At 48.0% G+C, this 15,912-nt stretch overlaps 1 protein-coding gene across 1 annotated transcript in view; it reads right to left on the bottom strand.

The window, feature by feature from the left end:
- Window positions 1–15,912, bottom strand: part of LOC143988970 (24-hydroxycholesterol 7-alpha-hydroxylase-like) — a 188,846-nt gene that overhangs the window by 5,589 nt on the left and 167,345 nt on the right. The window contains exon 11 of the mRNA XM_077488932.1: window positions 12,019–12,106. Coding sequence (XP_077345058.1) covers window positions 12,019–12,106 — 88 coding nt within the window. The remainder of the gene's footprint in view (window positions 1–12,018; window positions 12,107–15,912) is intronic.

The following is a 15,912-nucleotide window of genomic DNA, read 5'->3' as shown; positions in this document are numbered from 1 at the left end:
AAGAAAGTGGTTGGAGCCAGACACTTCTACTCCTGCACAAATCCTAGAGAAGGTCGTGATGGATCGCTACCTCCGAGCCCTTCCTACTGACTTGCAACGCTGGGTGGGACAAGGTGATCCTAAGAATGCAAACGAACTTGTCAACCTTGTGGAGAGGTTCCAGGCGACTGAGGACTACCTCCGTGATGTTCCTGCAGCATCTTCACCTCCCCGGAGCGCCAGATCTGTGCCGTCAGCTGGTAAGAGACTTCCATCTATTGGGGGAGTGTGGAGGGGTGCTGATGGGGGGAAAAGGGCTCAAGTGGTGTCTCAGGGACAAAAGACTGGTGATGGTCCCGGGTGGCTAAGGGGCTCTGAAAAGGACTCCTTGCCAAAGAGACCAGGCCCTATCCAGTGTTGGAGATGCCATGAGGCGGGACACGTGTCGGCCCATTGCCCTCTTACCTCTGAACCCATGGAATGTGACGCTAGCCGGCGTCAGTCGCTATTTGCGGAACCATCTTGTGCTGCAGTTCCTGGACTAGAGACTGAACCGCAAATCTGCGATATTACAATCAATGACTTTCCTGTTAAAGCGTTAATGGACTCAGGAAGCCTTGTAACCTTGGTGCATGCTAGCCTGGTGTTTGGGGACTTAGAGTCTAAAAAGCATATGAGTGTTGTGTGCATACATGGTGATACAAAAATGTACCCTATAGTGCTGGCTAAAGTCGGGACTGAACAAGGCACCGTACAATATGAAGTGGGTGTGGTTAAAAACCTCATGCATAATGTAATATTGGGGCGCGATTTTCCATTATTCTGGGCTCTCTGGAAAAAAAGAAAAATCCCCAAAAGGAGTGAGGATACCTCTAAGGGGGTTGCCTTGTCCACTGTGAATGATAAAAGTATGCAGGATGAAAATGATTGTTTTCCTTTACAGGTCCTGGCTGGGGAGGAGGAGGCTCCTCCCACTGAGCAAAATATACTAGACTTAGAGGTGTCTAGAGATAATTTTGGGGCTGCACAATTACAGGACCCCACTCTCAAAAATGCGAGAGAGCAGGTTGCTGTAATGAATGGGGTACCTCAGGAACCAGATGCTGAAAAAAGATTTCCACATTTTTCGGTGACTAATGATCTTTTCTATAGGGTTAATAAGGTTAAGGATGAGATTGTGGAACAGCTTCTGGTACCTAAGCCGTACCGGCGTCAGGTGCTTGACATGGCACATAACCATGTTCTTGGGGGACACTTGGGGACTGACAAAACGCGAGAGAGGGTTCTCCAGAGGTTTTTTTGGCCGGCCATATATGATGACATTAAAAAATACTGTGAGTCGTGCCCCACATGTCAGGTTAGTGCCCCAGTGTCACATTTTCGCAGTCCTTTGGTTTCGCTCCCTATTATAGAGGTGCCTTTTGAGCGTATTGCCATGGATTTAGTGGGTCCCATTGTAAAGTCAGCTAGAGGACACCAGTATATTTTGGTAGTCCTGGATTATGCAACCCGCTATCCTGAGGCTGTACCCTTAAGAAACACTGCATCTAAAACAATTGCACGTGAGTTGTTTTATATGTTCTCTAGGACTGGGATCCCCAAAGAAATCCTAACTGACCAAGGTACGCCATTTATGTCGAAAGTAATGAAGGAATTATGCAGACTGTTTAAAATCTCACACATCCGTACCTCTGTGTACCACCCCCAGACGGACGGATTGGTGGAGAGATTTAATAAAACTTTGAAACATATGTTGAAGAAAGTGGTGGCAAAAGATGGTCGTGACTGGGATCATTTATTACCCTACCTCATGTTTGCTATTAGGGAGGTGCCCCAAGCGTCCACAGGGTTCTCACCATTCGAGTTGGTCTATGGTCATCACCCTAGGGGTCTACTAGACATTGCAAAAGAGACATGGGAGAATGAGTCCACCCCATACAAGAGTGTTATTGAGCATGTAGCACAAATGCAGGACCGTATAGCCACTGTAATGCCCCTGGTAAGGGAACACCTCCAGAGAGCTCAAGAGGCCCAAAGTAGAATTTACAACCGGTCCGCAAGAATCAGGACATTCAACCCAGGCGATAGGGTCCTTATACTAGTCCCCACTGTTGAGAGTAAATTCTTGGCGAAGTGGCAAGGTCCTTATGAAATTGTTGAAAAGATCAGTGAGGTGAACTACAAGGTGCACCAACCAGGTAGAAGGAAGCCTTTCCAAGTTTATCACATAAACTTGATCAAGCCCTGGAAAGACAGGGAATCCTTGGGGGCGACAAATACTGTTAATAATTTGTCACAACCAATCCCTCCAGTCAAGGTAGGTGATACTCTATCAGTGTCACAGAAACAGGAGGCTCAGGAATTTTTACAGAAAAACAAAAACAAGTTCTCTGACCTCCCAGGGCGTACACACCTCATCCATCATCACATTGAAACTGAGCCTAGAAGCAGAGTAAACCTTAAGCCCTATAGGATACCGGAGGCACGTAGGGAAGCCGTATCTGCCGAGGTAAAACGTATGCTTGCTCTGGGGGTAATTGAGGTGTCACAGAGTGAATGGTCCAGCCCAATTGTGCTAATCCCAAAGCCCAATGGAACTTGGAGGTTCTGTAACGATTTCAGAAAGTTGAATGAGATCTCCAAGTTCGATGCGTATCCTATGCCCAGGGTAGATGAGTTGATTGAGAAGTTGGGTAACGCCAGGTACATAACCACTCTCGATCTCACAAAGGGCTACTGGCAGATTCCACTTTCTGGTGAGGCTAAAGAGAAAACTGCATTCTCCACCCCTGATGGGCTATTCCAGTATGTAGTGATGCCATTCGGGTTACATGGAGCGCCTGCAACTTTCCAGAGGTTGATGGACTTGATTCTGCGACCACATCGTGATTACTCAGCTGCCTACCTCGATGATGTGGTCATTTTTAGCCCTGATTGGGAAAGTCACCTCTGTAAGGTACAGGCCGTGTTGGATGCCATAAGTGATGCGGGGTTGACCATAAATGCCGAGAAGTGTGCTCTAGCCCTAGAAGAGGCCAAATATCTGGGCTACATTATTGGGAGAGGGTTGATTAAGCCACAGCTAAATAAAATTGAGGCAATACAGAATTGGCCTAGACCCCTGACAAGGAAACAGGTTAGAGCTTTCCTGGGTATTACGGGGTATTACCGTAGATTTGTGCCGAACTTTGCCTCAGTTGCTGCTCCACTAACTGACTTGACAAAGGGCGGAAAGACAGCAATGGTCACGTGGACCCCAGAGGCCGAGAAGGCTTTCCAAAGCCTTAAGTCTGCCTTGTGCCAACCACCTGTGTTAGTTACCCCCGATTTCAGGCGAGAATTTCTGGTCCAGACAGATGCCTCTAACACAGGCTTAGGTGCAGTACTCTCACAAGTAGTGAATGGTGAGGAGCATCCAGTGACGTACTTGAGTAGAAAACTAACCCCGGCCGAGAAAAATTATGCCATTGTGGAGCGAGAATGTTTGGCAGTAAAGTGGGCCCTAGAATCGTTAAAGTATTACTTGCTAGGCAGGAAATTCAAGTTGGTGACAGACCATGCCCCCCTAACATGGATGAAGTTAAACAAGGAGAGAAATGCAAGAGTGACTAGATGGTTTCTCTCCCTACAAAACTTTAATTTCACTGTGGAACACAGGCCAGGGAAATTACAGGCAAATGCTGACGCATTGTCAAGGGTGAGTTGTCTGTGGGGACAAAAGGCTCAGCCCTCCGGTCTGAAAAAGAGGGGGGGGATATGTAGACATGTCACTGGAGAAGTGATCGAGGGGGTGTACATCTCACCTAGGTTGCTACACAGTGTGAGATGGTAAATCCAGGATGGATCAGTTTCTCAGCAGCGATATGCTGCTGAGTTGTTATTTAATTTTGCCGGGCCTGGGTTTATATGGAATGGCAGGTAGGTTTGGTAGAGGGACCTGTCATTCCACATCCCCCGATCCAGTTCTGGGTTTGGGATCAGGTGAGCTTGGATCCTAATTAGCCTGGGAAGCTAAAGGCTCTGTAGGGTCTGCAGGTGATTGCTTCTCAGCCAGGGAATGAACAATCTGTGTGTTGAAGGAAGCTGCAAGCACAGCCACTGCTGGAGCTAAAACTCACCCTGCGACATCCAGGCGAAAGACGCTGTGTTTGTAAGTGTCAGATAGGTGAGCAGAACCTGTTAGTAAGCGCCCAGCCGGGCTAGGACTTTTATTTTTGTTGTACTTAGAAAAGCACGGTGTTGCTGTATATTTTGTTTGCTGGACTGTTTGTACCACGAATAAACGCCAAGATCTGCTTTATCAAATTCCAAGTCTGCTGTGAACTGTGTCCAAACACACCCTACCCCGGGAAGATCCCTTACAGTGTGTATACACTTGGGCTGTCTTTTGCTGTGTGTGTGTGTGTGTGTATACACGTGGGCTGTCTTTTGCTGTGTGTGTGTGTGTATACACGTGGGCTGTCTCTTGCTGTGTGTGTATATATGTGGGCTGTCTCTTGTGGTGTGTGTGTGTGCATATATATATATGTGGGCTGTCTCTTTTTGTGTGGGCTGTCTCTTGCTGTGTGTATTTATGTGGGCTCTCTCTTGCTGGATATACATGTGGGCTCTCTCTTGCTGGATATACATGCGGGCTGTCTCTTGCTGGATATACATGTGGGCTGTCTCTTGCTGTGTGTATTTATGTGGGCTGTCTCTTGTTGTGTGTATATATGTGGGCTGTCTTTTGCTGTGTGTATATATGTGGGCTGTCTCTTGCTGTGTGCATTTATGTGGGCTGTCTCTTGCTGTGTGTATTTATGTGGGCTGTCTCTTGCTGTGTGTATTTATGTGGGCTGTCTCTTGCTGTGTGTATTTATGTGGGCTGTCTCTTGCTGAATATGGGGATATATGAAAGTGCCTCTGAGATTAATTTGGTTTTTGGATATTTCTAATGTTTTGTACATTTTACTTCTTTGCTTTTTATTAACAAATTCCATACAAAAAAACCTAGGGGAGGGAGGTGAGTTCCTGCACATTTTCTCTGAGAAAAAAAGCCCTGATTGTACCAGTTTCCAGCGCTTCTGCGTGCAAACTGCCCCCTGCTATAGCCAATTATTTCACATTTGAATTCATCAGTTCAAAGCACCTGCTGCCATTTTTCTGCACCCCAGTTCCTATGTTTTTCTGCTTGTTTCCACTTCGGAGGTATGGCTTTTTGGCTGCAATTCTACCACGAAGACCACTTCTGTCCAGACTTCACAGGACAGTAGATGGGTATATGTGGGTCCCACTGGTTTCCACCAGATCTGTGCTGATGGCACTGCTGGATATCTTCCGATGTTAAAGGAAAGCAAGCATGATGTGTCTTTCATCTGCTACATTACCTTTCCTTGGCCAACCACTGTGTCTACGGTCCTCAACGATGCAGCACATTTTGAAACCCCAGTTTACTTTGAAATCTTGACCTGGGAGGGACCTTGTTGATACAATATAACTACCTTGTTGCTGTTCGCAGTCTTGCTATGGTGTGTGACCTGTGACATGAAATGGCCTTCCACAACCTCACCTTAGTTGCAGAGTTTGGCTGTTCCTCACCCAGGTTAAGCCTCCTGCACAGCTGTTCCTGTTTCAGTTAATGGCTTTGTTACAGCTTACATATGAAATTGGTTAATCAAGCGCCTGACTTCAATTCTGCAACATCCCTAACTTTGTGCAAGGGTAAGAATTGATGCTGGCTTGAAGCCAAAGGGTAGTTACACCAAATATTGATTTGATTTAGATTTTTCTTCTGTTTGCTCACTTTGCATTTTGTAAATTGTTAAAAAAAATTAATAATTAAAATATATATTTAATTGCATTTGAGGTCAATATCTGTATTGGAGGAAGTGATGACAACTAGGGAAGGATTTGTTTTGATTGTTGTTGTGTAGCCCATCGGGGGCACAGTAGTAAAAACCTAGTACATGTTCTAACCCAGAGGCCTGAAGCATGTGGGCCCAGATGCAAAAGTTGACCTGGGCTCCCCCCGCTACCACCCACTGGTTCTACCATGCGCCAAGATATGGTAGCTGTATGGGGGCGGTCTCTCTCTCCTGCTGCCGGGTGCTTGTGCACACACAGTGGGGGCAGGCAGACTACACTCTGAGCTGGCGGGTGCAAGCGTTGGGCTTGTATGTAAAAGAGGAAACTCAGAGGGCCTGGCCTGGGCTGGACAGACCCTCTGACTTTTAGATTCACATACTGTACTGTACTAGGCGGGGGGCTGATTAGAGTGTGCACCACTTTGGATATTACATCATTCTTTTATACATTATTAAACAGCACCCAGTTACCCCTCTCATGGCCAGGCTGCAGTGATTTGGAGGTGCAGGATGTTGGGGAAAGGTGACACCCCCCTTCCTGGTAATGACATGTCCACCCGCCTCCTACTGGTAATGACAGATGACACCCTCCTTCAGGAGCCCCCTACTTCAGATAATCACAGGTGGCCATTTCCTCCTGTAAAGACAGATTACTCCCTCTCCTGGTAATGACAGATACCCCCACCCCCACCCCCACCTCCACCTCCCCCTACTAAGTAATGACAAATGTCCTCCACCTCCCCCAACCAGGTAATGACTAATAACCCCCCTTCCCCCCACCAGGTAATGACAGATGACCCCCTCCCCCACTGGTTATGACAGATATCCCTCTTCCCCCCACCAGGTAATATGCCCATCACACATCCATACCCATCTTACACCTCTGTACCTACATACCCCAGCACCTTCCTTCCCCATCCATACTCCTAGCAAGCCTGTGTACCCCTTAAGACCTTTCTGCACACTGCCCCCATCCCCATCTCCTCTCCCACATCTGCAATCCCAAATAATCTCTGTGCCCCTCCCTTTCAGCATCCTCTGTATCCCTACCTCCTTCTACTGGTACATCTATGCGACCTATTTTACATCCCACTGCCGCCCACCTTTGCATCCACCAGTGCATGGTGCTACTCCATATCTCATGCTGTCAGTCAGTGGTTCTCTGATGCCAGAAGTCAGGTTGGAGTAAGCAGCTGCCTCTACAGACACTCATCTTGTGCATTGAACTCGATGCCTGCACGAGACAGATGCCCCTCCCCACTCCATATCTTCAGCTGATGCCTCTGCTGGCCGGAGGTGCAAAGGGAAGTTCTGGACAGATTTTGGCCGCTGATCAGCTAAGGCGGGCTAGGATGCAGGTCCGTCTTTAATTTTGATTGGGCCCTGGGCAAAAATTTTCTTGGGGCCCCCCCTCCATTCTGAGACATACAAAAAATAGCAGGTAGACTCAAAATCAGTTTACTGCAGCAGATCACGCAGTGATTGCAATTGTTTGCCAGAGGTTACAGCCTATCCTTACCGCTCACTGGCTGATTGCTAGAGGTTACAACACATAATTTCTGCTTGCCGACTGGTTGCTAAAGGTTAATGCACATCATTACCACTTACTGATTGGCTGCTAGAGATTAAAGCAGATCACTACTGTTTGCTGATTGGTTGCTACAGGTTAATGCACATCATTACCTCTCACTGAGCAGTGGAGCAATCCTAAATAATTGAGCAAGTAAAGGGGCACATTAATACACATACTACAGGAGAGTGTCAAAGAGTGCAGACATACTACAGGAGACAATCAGAGACTGCGGACATACTGCAGGAGATTATCAAAGACTGGGGACATACTGCAAGAGACAATCCGAGACTGGCGACATACTGCAGGAGACAATCAGAGACTGGGGACATACTACAGGATACAATCAGAGACTGCAAACAAACTTCAGGAGACAATCAGAGACTGCGGACATACTGCAGGAGACAATCAGAGACTGCGGACATACTGCAGGAGACAATCAGAGACTGCGGACATACTGCAGGATACAATCAGAGACTGCAAACAAACTTCAGGAGACAATCAGAGACTGCGGACATAATGCAGGAGACAATCAGAGACTGCGGACATACTGCTGGAGACAATCAGAGACTGCGGACATACTGCAGGAGACAATCAGAGACTGTGGACATACTACAGGTGATGGTCAGAGAACTTTCAGCAACGCACAGCTTGACAGTTGAATAACACAGCTCAGGGTTTAAGCAGTGAGGCATTTTATGAGTGTAAGAACATACCTGGGCAGCCAAACTCACTACATACATTTAGAGGTATGTGGGTGGGACTTCCATTCTCTGATCTCACTACAACAGCCGGGAGCTCCACTGATGCTTTGTAGGGGGGCCCCGTTAACCGCAAATTGGGGCCCTGATGAAGGCTTTGCAGTGTGCAGAGAGCTCCACTGACGCTCTGACCCCGCCCCGTGCAGCCTGTGTGCTCAGAACAGAGCGGCTGCAGTGAGAGCCAGTGATCGGAGTGGGAGCATCAGTGGAGCTCCCGGCCTCGCCCCCTCTATACTGGCTGGGGAATACAGAGGTCCGGGGGCGGGGCCGGGAGCTCCACTGATGCTCCCACTCCGATCACTGGCTCTCACTACAGCCGCTCTGTTCCGAGCATACAGGCTGCACGGGGGCAGGGTCAGAGCGTCAGTGGAGCTCTCTGCACTCTGCAAAGCCTTCATCGGAGCCCCAATTCGCGGGTAACGGGGCCCCCCTACAAAGCATCAGTGGAGCTCCCGGCTGTTGTAGTGAGATCAGAGAATGGAAGCCCCGCCCACATACCTCTAAATGTATGTAGTGAGTTTGGCTGCCCAGGTATTTGGTGGGGTTTGGTGGCCCCACCCCCTCTCAGCTGGCTAGCAGGGGAATACAGACCCCGTGTCCTCTGTGCACTCTGCAAAACCTTCATTGGGGCCCCAATTCGCGGGTAGCAGTGCGGGCCCCCCTACAAACATTGGGCCCAGGGCAGGTGCCCCGTTTGCCCTCCGCTAAAGACGGCCCTGCTAGGATGGTGTGTGCACCCACCTGAAAATTTATTTAATAATCTGGCAAGTATGCAAGATTAAACTGCTACCACCCTACCTATTACAGCACCCTAAGGCAGCTATATAAGCTGCCTTATGCTGGTGCCAGCAGGTGTTGGAGGTAGGGGCATCACGTGTCAGTGTGCACGGATCTGACCAGTGATTTACCTCAAGACAGTGGTTCCGGTGTTCTGACACAAAGTGTCCGCCTATCGAATAGTGTCTGGCCCGTACTGTGCAGGGCAAGGAGAATCTGAAAGTCTCCCAAGAAGAATGGCGCCTGCGCACTGGGTCCAGGTTGAAGCCCCACCATCCAAGAGGACATACGGTTGCTCTTACTAACAGGGCCCTCATTCGTCACGCTTCGGTCATGGCCTCGCTTTGCTCGGCTCTTTTTTATTATAACGCTATGTCCACTTGGATGGTGGGGCTTGAACCTGGACACAGTGCGCAGGTGCCGTTTATCTTCGGAGATGTTCGGCTTCTCCTTGTCCCCCATACTGCGCAAGCGCAGTACAGGGCGGACAGTATGTGATGGGAGACACTATCTGATCAGAGACCAGCTTTCGGACAGTGCTCTCCTCTTCCTTCTGGTTCGCTTCCCTTCCCGGGCTGGCCGCCCTATCCTCCCTCTGCTAGCTATGCTCTAGCTCTCTGCTCAGAACCTTAAAATTGCACCAAAAGCTCCCCTGGTCTGCACTCTGACTCGAATACCACTTGGCCCCTTACAGTGACAGGAAGACCACAGGGGCCCCCTGGAGAATTGGCAGGGTTGCACTTGTGACCCCTTATGCTACATCCATGTGTAGTGATGACTCCTCACGAACATGCGCTATATGTTTTTCAAAGTTAATTCTCCTGAAACCACAGTTGGGTTTTGGGGCTAATTTTACTAAATTATGGTTTCAGTACCAGTCTAGCTGGGCTGCACTGGGTTCTCCTTGACCGCAGGTGTCGCTGTCACTGCCGGCAAGTGTGAGAACGCAGTCTAGTTGGGTGTATTGAATGCCACGCTTCTTTCGGGAACCAGCCCAGTGGGAGTGTTCTCCTGCTGTGCATTCTGGGAGGTGGTATTTGAAGCCACGTGCTTCGGGGTTCCATTCCAGAGGATACTTTCTGTCTGTTTGGTTCTGATCCTCCTGACCAGCCTCCGTGGCCCTCCTGGCCTGGGGTGCAGAACCATGCATTTCCAAGCTTCAGGGCTGGCTAGCCCGAGGCGACGCGACTGCAGGGACAGGCCTGAATGGATATCGGGGCTATTGATTTAAAGGTGGTCCGGTGCCGTCTCATCTAAAGGAGAGCCCCAGCAACTGGAGAAGCATCCAGGGGAGGACTCTTCAGGAGAAGGCAGTGCGCAAGGCTGGCTTCTCTGAAGGAGCTTGGAGGCTGAGTTGAAGGACACTACATGGATCTACACTCATACGGTATCGCCGGATCGGCTGAGAGATACTGGTACCGTATGATAGCTCTTTATATTTGTCTATGTCCCTCAGTTACATTCAAGTCTGTGGCAGAGACTTTTCTCAAGTGTTCTACATTCAAGTCTGTGGCAGAGACTTTACTTAACGCCCTACCGGCTGCTAGGCCTAGTGAGAGGAGGTCTATCCGGGGGTGGTAAAATCCAGCTGTGAAACGGTTATTCTCTGGATTTCTTCTTATACGAGACTTTCCATTCTTGCAGTCCAAAGTACCTGAACTTAATCCTAACCCTCTACCCTAAACTGAGAGACTGTTTCTACTTCAAATAAATAACCCAAAAGAAGATTCAGTGACAGTTTACATATCTCTTAGGGTCATCCACCACGGGAAACCCTAGACGGAGAAGCAGTCAAGAAGGTAACGTTAAGCCCAATAAAACCAGCAGCTCCTTCAGGGGTCAGTGCTACACATGTTCTAACCCTTCCCCAATCTACTGCATTGGCTGAAGTTCCACCTTAAGGGCCGGTTCACACTGCGGGCGATGCGAGGCGACACGACTCGCCTCGCCGCTATCTTACAAGTCGCCCCCGTTCTGTACAATGGAACCGTTCTGAGAGGAGCGACTCGAGTCGCTCCGACTCAGAAAAAAGGTTCCTGTACTACTTTCGGGCGACCTCGGGGCGACTTGCATTGACTTCTATACAGAAGTCATCTGCAAGTTGCCGCTGAGGTCGCGGCAGGTCGCGGCGAGGCAAGTCGGTGTCGCCTCGCATCGCCTGCAGTGTGAACCGGCCCTTAAGCTGAACTTCGAGAACAAAAACATTATATATATTCTTCAGTAGGCATTCTACTTTGTGTGCACCAAAAGTCTATGCAAACCAAGATATTGCCTTGTACAATTAGTGGTAACATCATAAATATGCTGTGCATACTGTACATAGATAGGGGGGGTAGAAAGCTTCAGGGGATGGTACTGCAGTGACTGGTCTTTACTACTGGAAACCCCTGCACAGTGACGAGGTATAGAAAATGATACTGGACAACTGTACAAATGTGGACTTAATATACAAAATACAACAAGGTTCAACTAAGAATACATAAGCCGCTTGTATTTAGACTTTATTTTGCCACCTGGATGTCAACTTTAAAGGATTCCAGGTTTGGATATTTTATACATAGTTATGTTCCAGCTTGGATCAATGTAGCTAGGTATATACCATACCTAGCTAATGAGCCTGGAAGTTGGAAATCAGTGCTGAAATTTCTGAAGGCATGCAAAGTGTTTTCTAATTGGACCAGGTGGTGAGTAAGATATCAACACTCTGCCTGTCCATCTCTTCCAATCAGAGAATGCTTTGTATTTGTTCAGAAAATGCATAGCATGCCCTGAATGGCACCCATGCAAAATGGTCAATTTCCTGTGTTCACAATGCAGCAGGGCAGCCACAAACACAGGACCCGAAAACAAGTGGAGGTCACTGGAGTAGTGAGGTCTACTTCAATGATTTCCAGCTTCCATGGGCATTGGCCAGGTATGGTTTTTTAAATATATTATATATATATATATATATATATATATATATATATGTATTTTATTTTTTATTTTTTTTGTATTGGTCTGGGCTAAACCAATGTATTATGTATCAATTTTCCATAGCTGGAATTCTCCCTTACCACCGCAAGCCACATAAGCAATAGAAAGTTACCATTTTTGGAAGTGGATCCAGTAACTCCAACTCATATTTGTAGAGGAGTAAAACCACCAACATGTGAATTTCCATCAAGGCCAACCACCTGCATGTAAAAACAAACAAACAATGTAAGCTTGGCCATTGATAATTAAGATAGAAGACAGCTTTCAATGTACAGCCGTGGCCAAAAGTTTTGAGAATGACACAAATATAACATTTTCATAAAGTCTGCTGCCTCAGTTTTTATGATGGCAATTCGCATATACTCCAGATTATGAAGAGCGATCAGATGAATTGCAATTAATAGAAATTCAAAAGTCCCTCTTTGCCAGGAAAATGAACTTAATCCCATAAAAAAACATTTCCACTGCGTTTGTGAAGAGGGCCCCGGGGAGCCCAGGAAAGTCCAGCAAGCGCCAGGACTGTCTCCTACAGTTGATTCAACTGTGGGATCGGGGCACCACCAGTGCTTGGGAATGGCAGCAGGCAGGTGTGAATGCATCTGCACACACAGTGAGGAGAAGACTTTTGGAGGATGGTCTGGTGTCAAGAAGAGAAGCAAAGAAGCCACTTCTCTCCAGGAAAAAAAATCAGGGACAGACTGATATTCTGCAAAAGGTACAGGGATTGGACTGCTGAGGACTAGGGTAAAGTCATTTTTTTTGATTAATCCCCTTTCTGATTGTTTGGGGCATTTGAAAAAAAAACCTCTGCCAAGTTTTTATTGCCATCTGTGTAACCAAGAGGTAGATCCACTGTCTATTTGTTCTGCTGACCACTGTCACTGGAACTGAGCCCAGGTTCACACTGGGCTGCGGGAGTGAAGCCGTGCGAGTTCAGATTTCACTCCCGCTTGTCAGTCCCGATTTCGGCCACGATTATACAGACATCTGTGCAGTTTCTGCACAGATGTCAATGTAAAGCATGGGCTGAAATCGCAAAAAGTAGTACAGAAACGACTTTTTGAAATCGGTGCAGTGCCGCAGATGTGGCGTCGCACCGATTAGGACGGTGCCATTGCCGGCAATTGCCAGCAAATGCCACCGATTTGACATGAGATTTGACATGTCAAATTGCACCAGTGTGAACTAGGGCTGAACGAGAAGAAAAAATCAGAATGCCGTGTTCTCACCAGCACATGGAACAATTTTTCCAGTGACAACCATCTAAAGGCTCATACACACGATCAGACTTTTTAACAAACATGCAAATTAGCTATTTTGGAGCAACATCCGACCGTGTGTACGCTCCATCGGACAAACTTTTTTGGTTTTCATCTGACTTTTGTTGGCTGTGCGAACGGACAAACTTTCTGGCAACAAAAGTCCGATGGAGCAAAGTCTGATCGTGTGTACAGAAAACCATAGGACTTTTGTACAAAGTACAAACAGGCATGCTCAGAACCAATGCAAAAGATCAGACAACAATACAGAAGTTGACCAAAGGTGGCGGTAAAGAGCAGAAAAACCACGTGATTTGGTGAAAGTTGGCTGAAAAAGTCCTGCTGTGTGTATGCAATACAAGTTCAGGGCCGACGCCCTTTGTACAAAAATCCAAGGGAAAGTTTGTACAAAGTCCTATCGTGTGTATGAGGCTTTAGAGACTCAGGTGTGCTCTCACATTCAGTTTTTTCTACAGGATAAGAATTCAAGGGAAATCTCACTGTAAAGGCCCATACACACGATCAGACTTTTTGACAACAAACATGCAAATTAGCTGTTTTGGAGTAGCATCCGACCGAGTGTACGCTCCATCGGACAAACTTTTTTGGTTTTCATCTGACTTTTGTTGGCTGTGCTAACGGACAAACTTTCTGGCAACAAAAGTTCGATGGAGCAAAGTCTGATCGTGTGTACAGAAAACCATAGGACTTTTGTACAAAGTACAAACAGGCATGCTCAGAACCAATGCAAAAGATCAGACAACAATACAGAGGTTGACCAAAGGTGGCGGTAAAGAGCAGAAAAACCACATGATTTGGTGAAAGTTGGTTGAAAAAGTCCTGCTGTGTGTATGCAATACAAGTTCAGGGCCGACGCCCTTTGTACAAAAATCCAAGGGAAAGTTTGTACAAAGTCCTATCGTGTGTATGAGGCTTTACACAGATGGCAAAAAAAATGAACATGTTTTAACCATCTCCTACTATTTACAAAATGTGGCTTTAAGCCCCATACACACGATCAGACTTTGTACAAACTTTCCCTTGGGATTTTGTACAAAGGGCATTGGCCATAAGTTTGTATTGCATACACACGATCAGACTTTTTAGGCAACAAATACGAACGTAGTGACGTTTCAACATACTGACGACACTTCAAAAGAGGACGTTCAATTACTCCAGCGCCATTTTTGGTCAACTTCTGTATTGTTGTCTGATCTTTTGCATTGGTTCTGAGCATGCGTGTTTGTACTTTGTACAAAAGTCCGATGGTTTTGTGTACACATGATCAGACATTGCTCCTTTGGACTTATGTTGTCAAAAAGTTTGTCCATTCGCACAGCCAACAAAAGTTCAATGCAAACCGAAAAAGTTTGTCCGATGGAGCGTACACACAGTCGGATGTTGCCTCAAAACAGTCAATTTGCATGTTTGTTGTCAAAAAGTCAGATCGTGTGTACGGGCCTTTAGATTTACTTTAAAACAGAACTTGTATTTTAGATGACCACATAGCCAATGCCATCAGTATGTTTTGCAACAATAAGGTTGTGGCAGTCTTGAGTGAACTCTTTTCCTTTATCCATCACAAGATATTTCTTGTGTGACACCTTGGTACTGAGACACCTTTTTATAGACCATCACATGAGACTGAACAAGCTGATATTAATTTGCACTGCCAAGGGGAAGGATTGTTTTCTAATTACTGATTGATTTCAGCCGGGGTCTTGGCTTTCCATGTCTTTTTGTACCTCCCTCTCTTCATGTGTTCAGTACTTTTCCCCTGTGTCATTCCATTTTTTTACACATAACTCAATTTCTGAACTTATTTCTTATGCCGCGTACACACGCAGCCGTCTGTCCGAGGTACTTAGTCTGACGGAAGTCCGCCAAACTGTCCGTCGGAATTTTCGAACGGGCTACTTGCCCACACACAGCACTTTTTGAGCGGACTAATACGGCGTACTAAGGCCGCCGTACTAAGTCCGCCGTACTTTCGAAATGAACGGACTCGCCCACACACACGGAGGAAAGTCCGCTCATTTCGAGCGCGTCTCCAGGTAGGCGGGGCCCGCGAAGGAGACGTCGCTGGCCCCGCCGCCTGGTATGGACTTAAAGGGGAACCCCCAACGCCGAAACAAATTGGCGTGGGGTCCCCCCCCCAAGTCCACAACAGACCCTTGTCCGAGCACGCTACCCGGCCGGCCAGGAAAGGGGGGCGAGCGAGCGCCCCCCCTCCTGAGCCGTACCAGGCCGCGTGCCCTCAACATGGGGGGTGCCTTGGGGAAGGGGGCCCCCTTATTAAAGGGGGCTCCCGGATTCCGATAAGCCCCCCGCCCGCAGACCCCGACAACTAACGGCCAGGGTTGTTGGGAAGAGGCCCTTGTCCTCATCAACATGGGGACAAGGTGCTTTGGGGTGGGGGGGCCGCGCGGGCCCCCCTTCCCCAAGGCACCCCCCATGTTGAGGGCACGTGGCCTGGTACGGTTCAGGAGGGAGGGGCGCTCGCTCGCCCCCCTTTCCTGGCCGGCCGGGTAGAGTGCTCGGACAAGGGTCTGTTGTGGACTTGGGGGGGGCCCCCACGCCGATTTTTTTCGGCGTTGGGGTTCCCCTTTAAGTCCATACCAGGCGGCGGGGCCAGCGACGTCTCCTTCGCGGGCCCCGCCTACCTGGAGACCCGCTCGAAATGAGCGGACTTTTCTCCGGGCGGGAAAAGTCCGCTCATTTCAAAAGTACGGCGAACTTGCATACAC

The sequence above is a fragment of the Lithobates pipiens genome, unplaced genomic scaffold (genome assembly GCF_037356315.1).
Source record: "Lithobates pipiens isolate NorthernLeopardFrog02 unplaced genomic scaffold, aLitPip1_a1.2 Scaffold_18, whole genome shotgun sequence".
In the NCBI taxonomy this organism is placed as follows: domain Eukaryota; kingdom Metazoa; phylum Chordata; class Amphibia; order Anura; family Ranidae; genus Lithobates; species Lithobates pipiens.
This window is presented reverse-complemented; position numbering and strand designations above follow the sequence as displayed.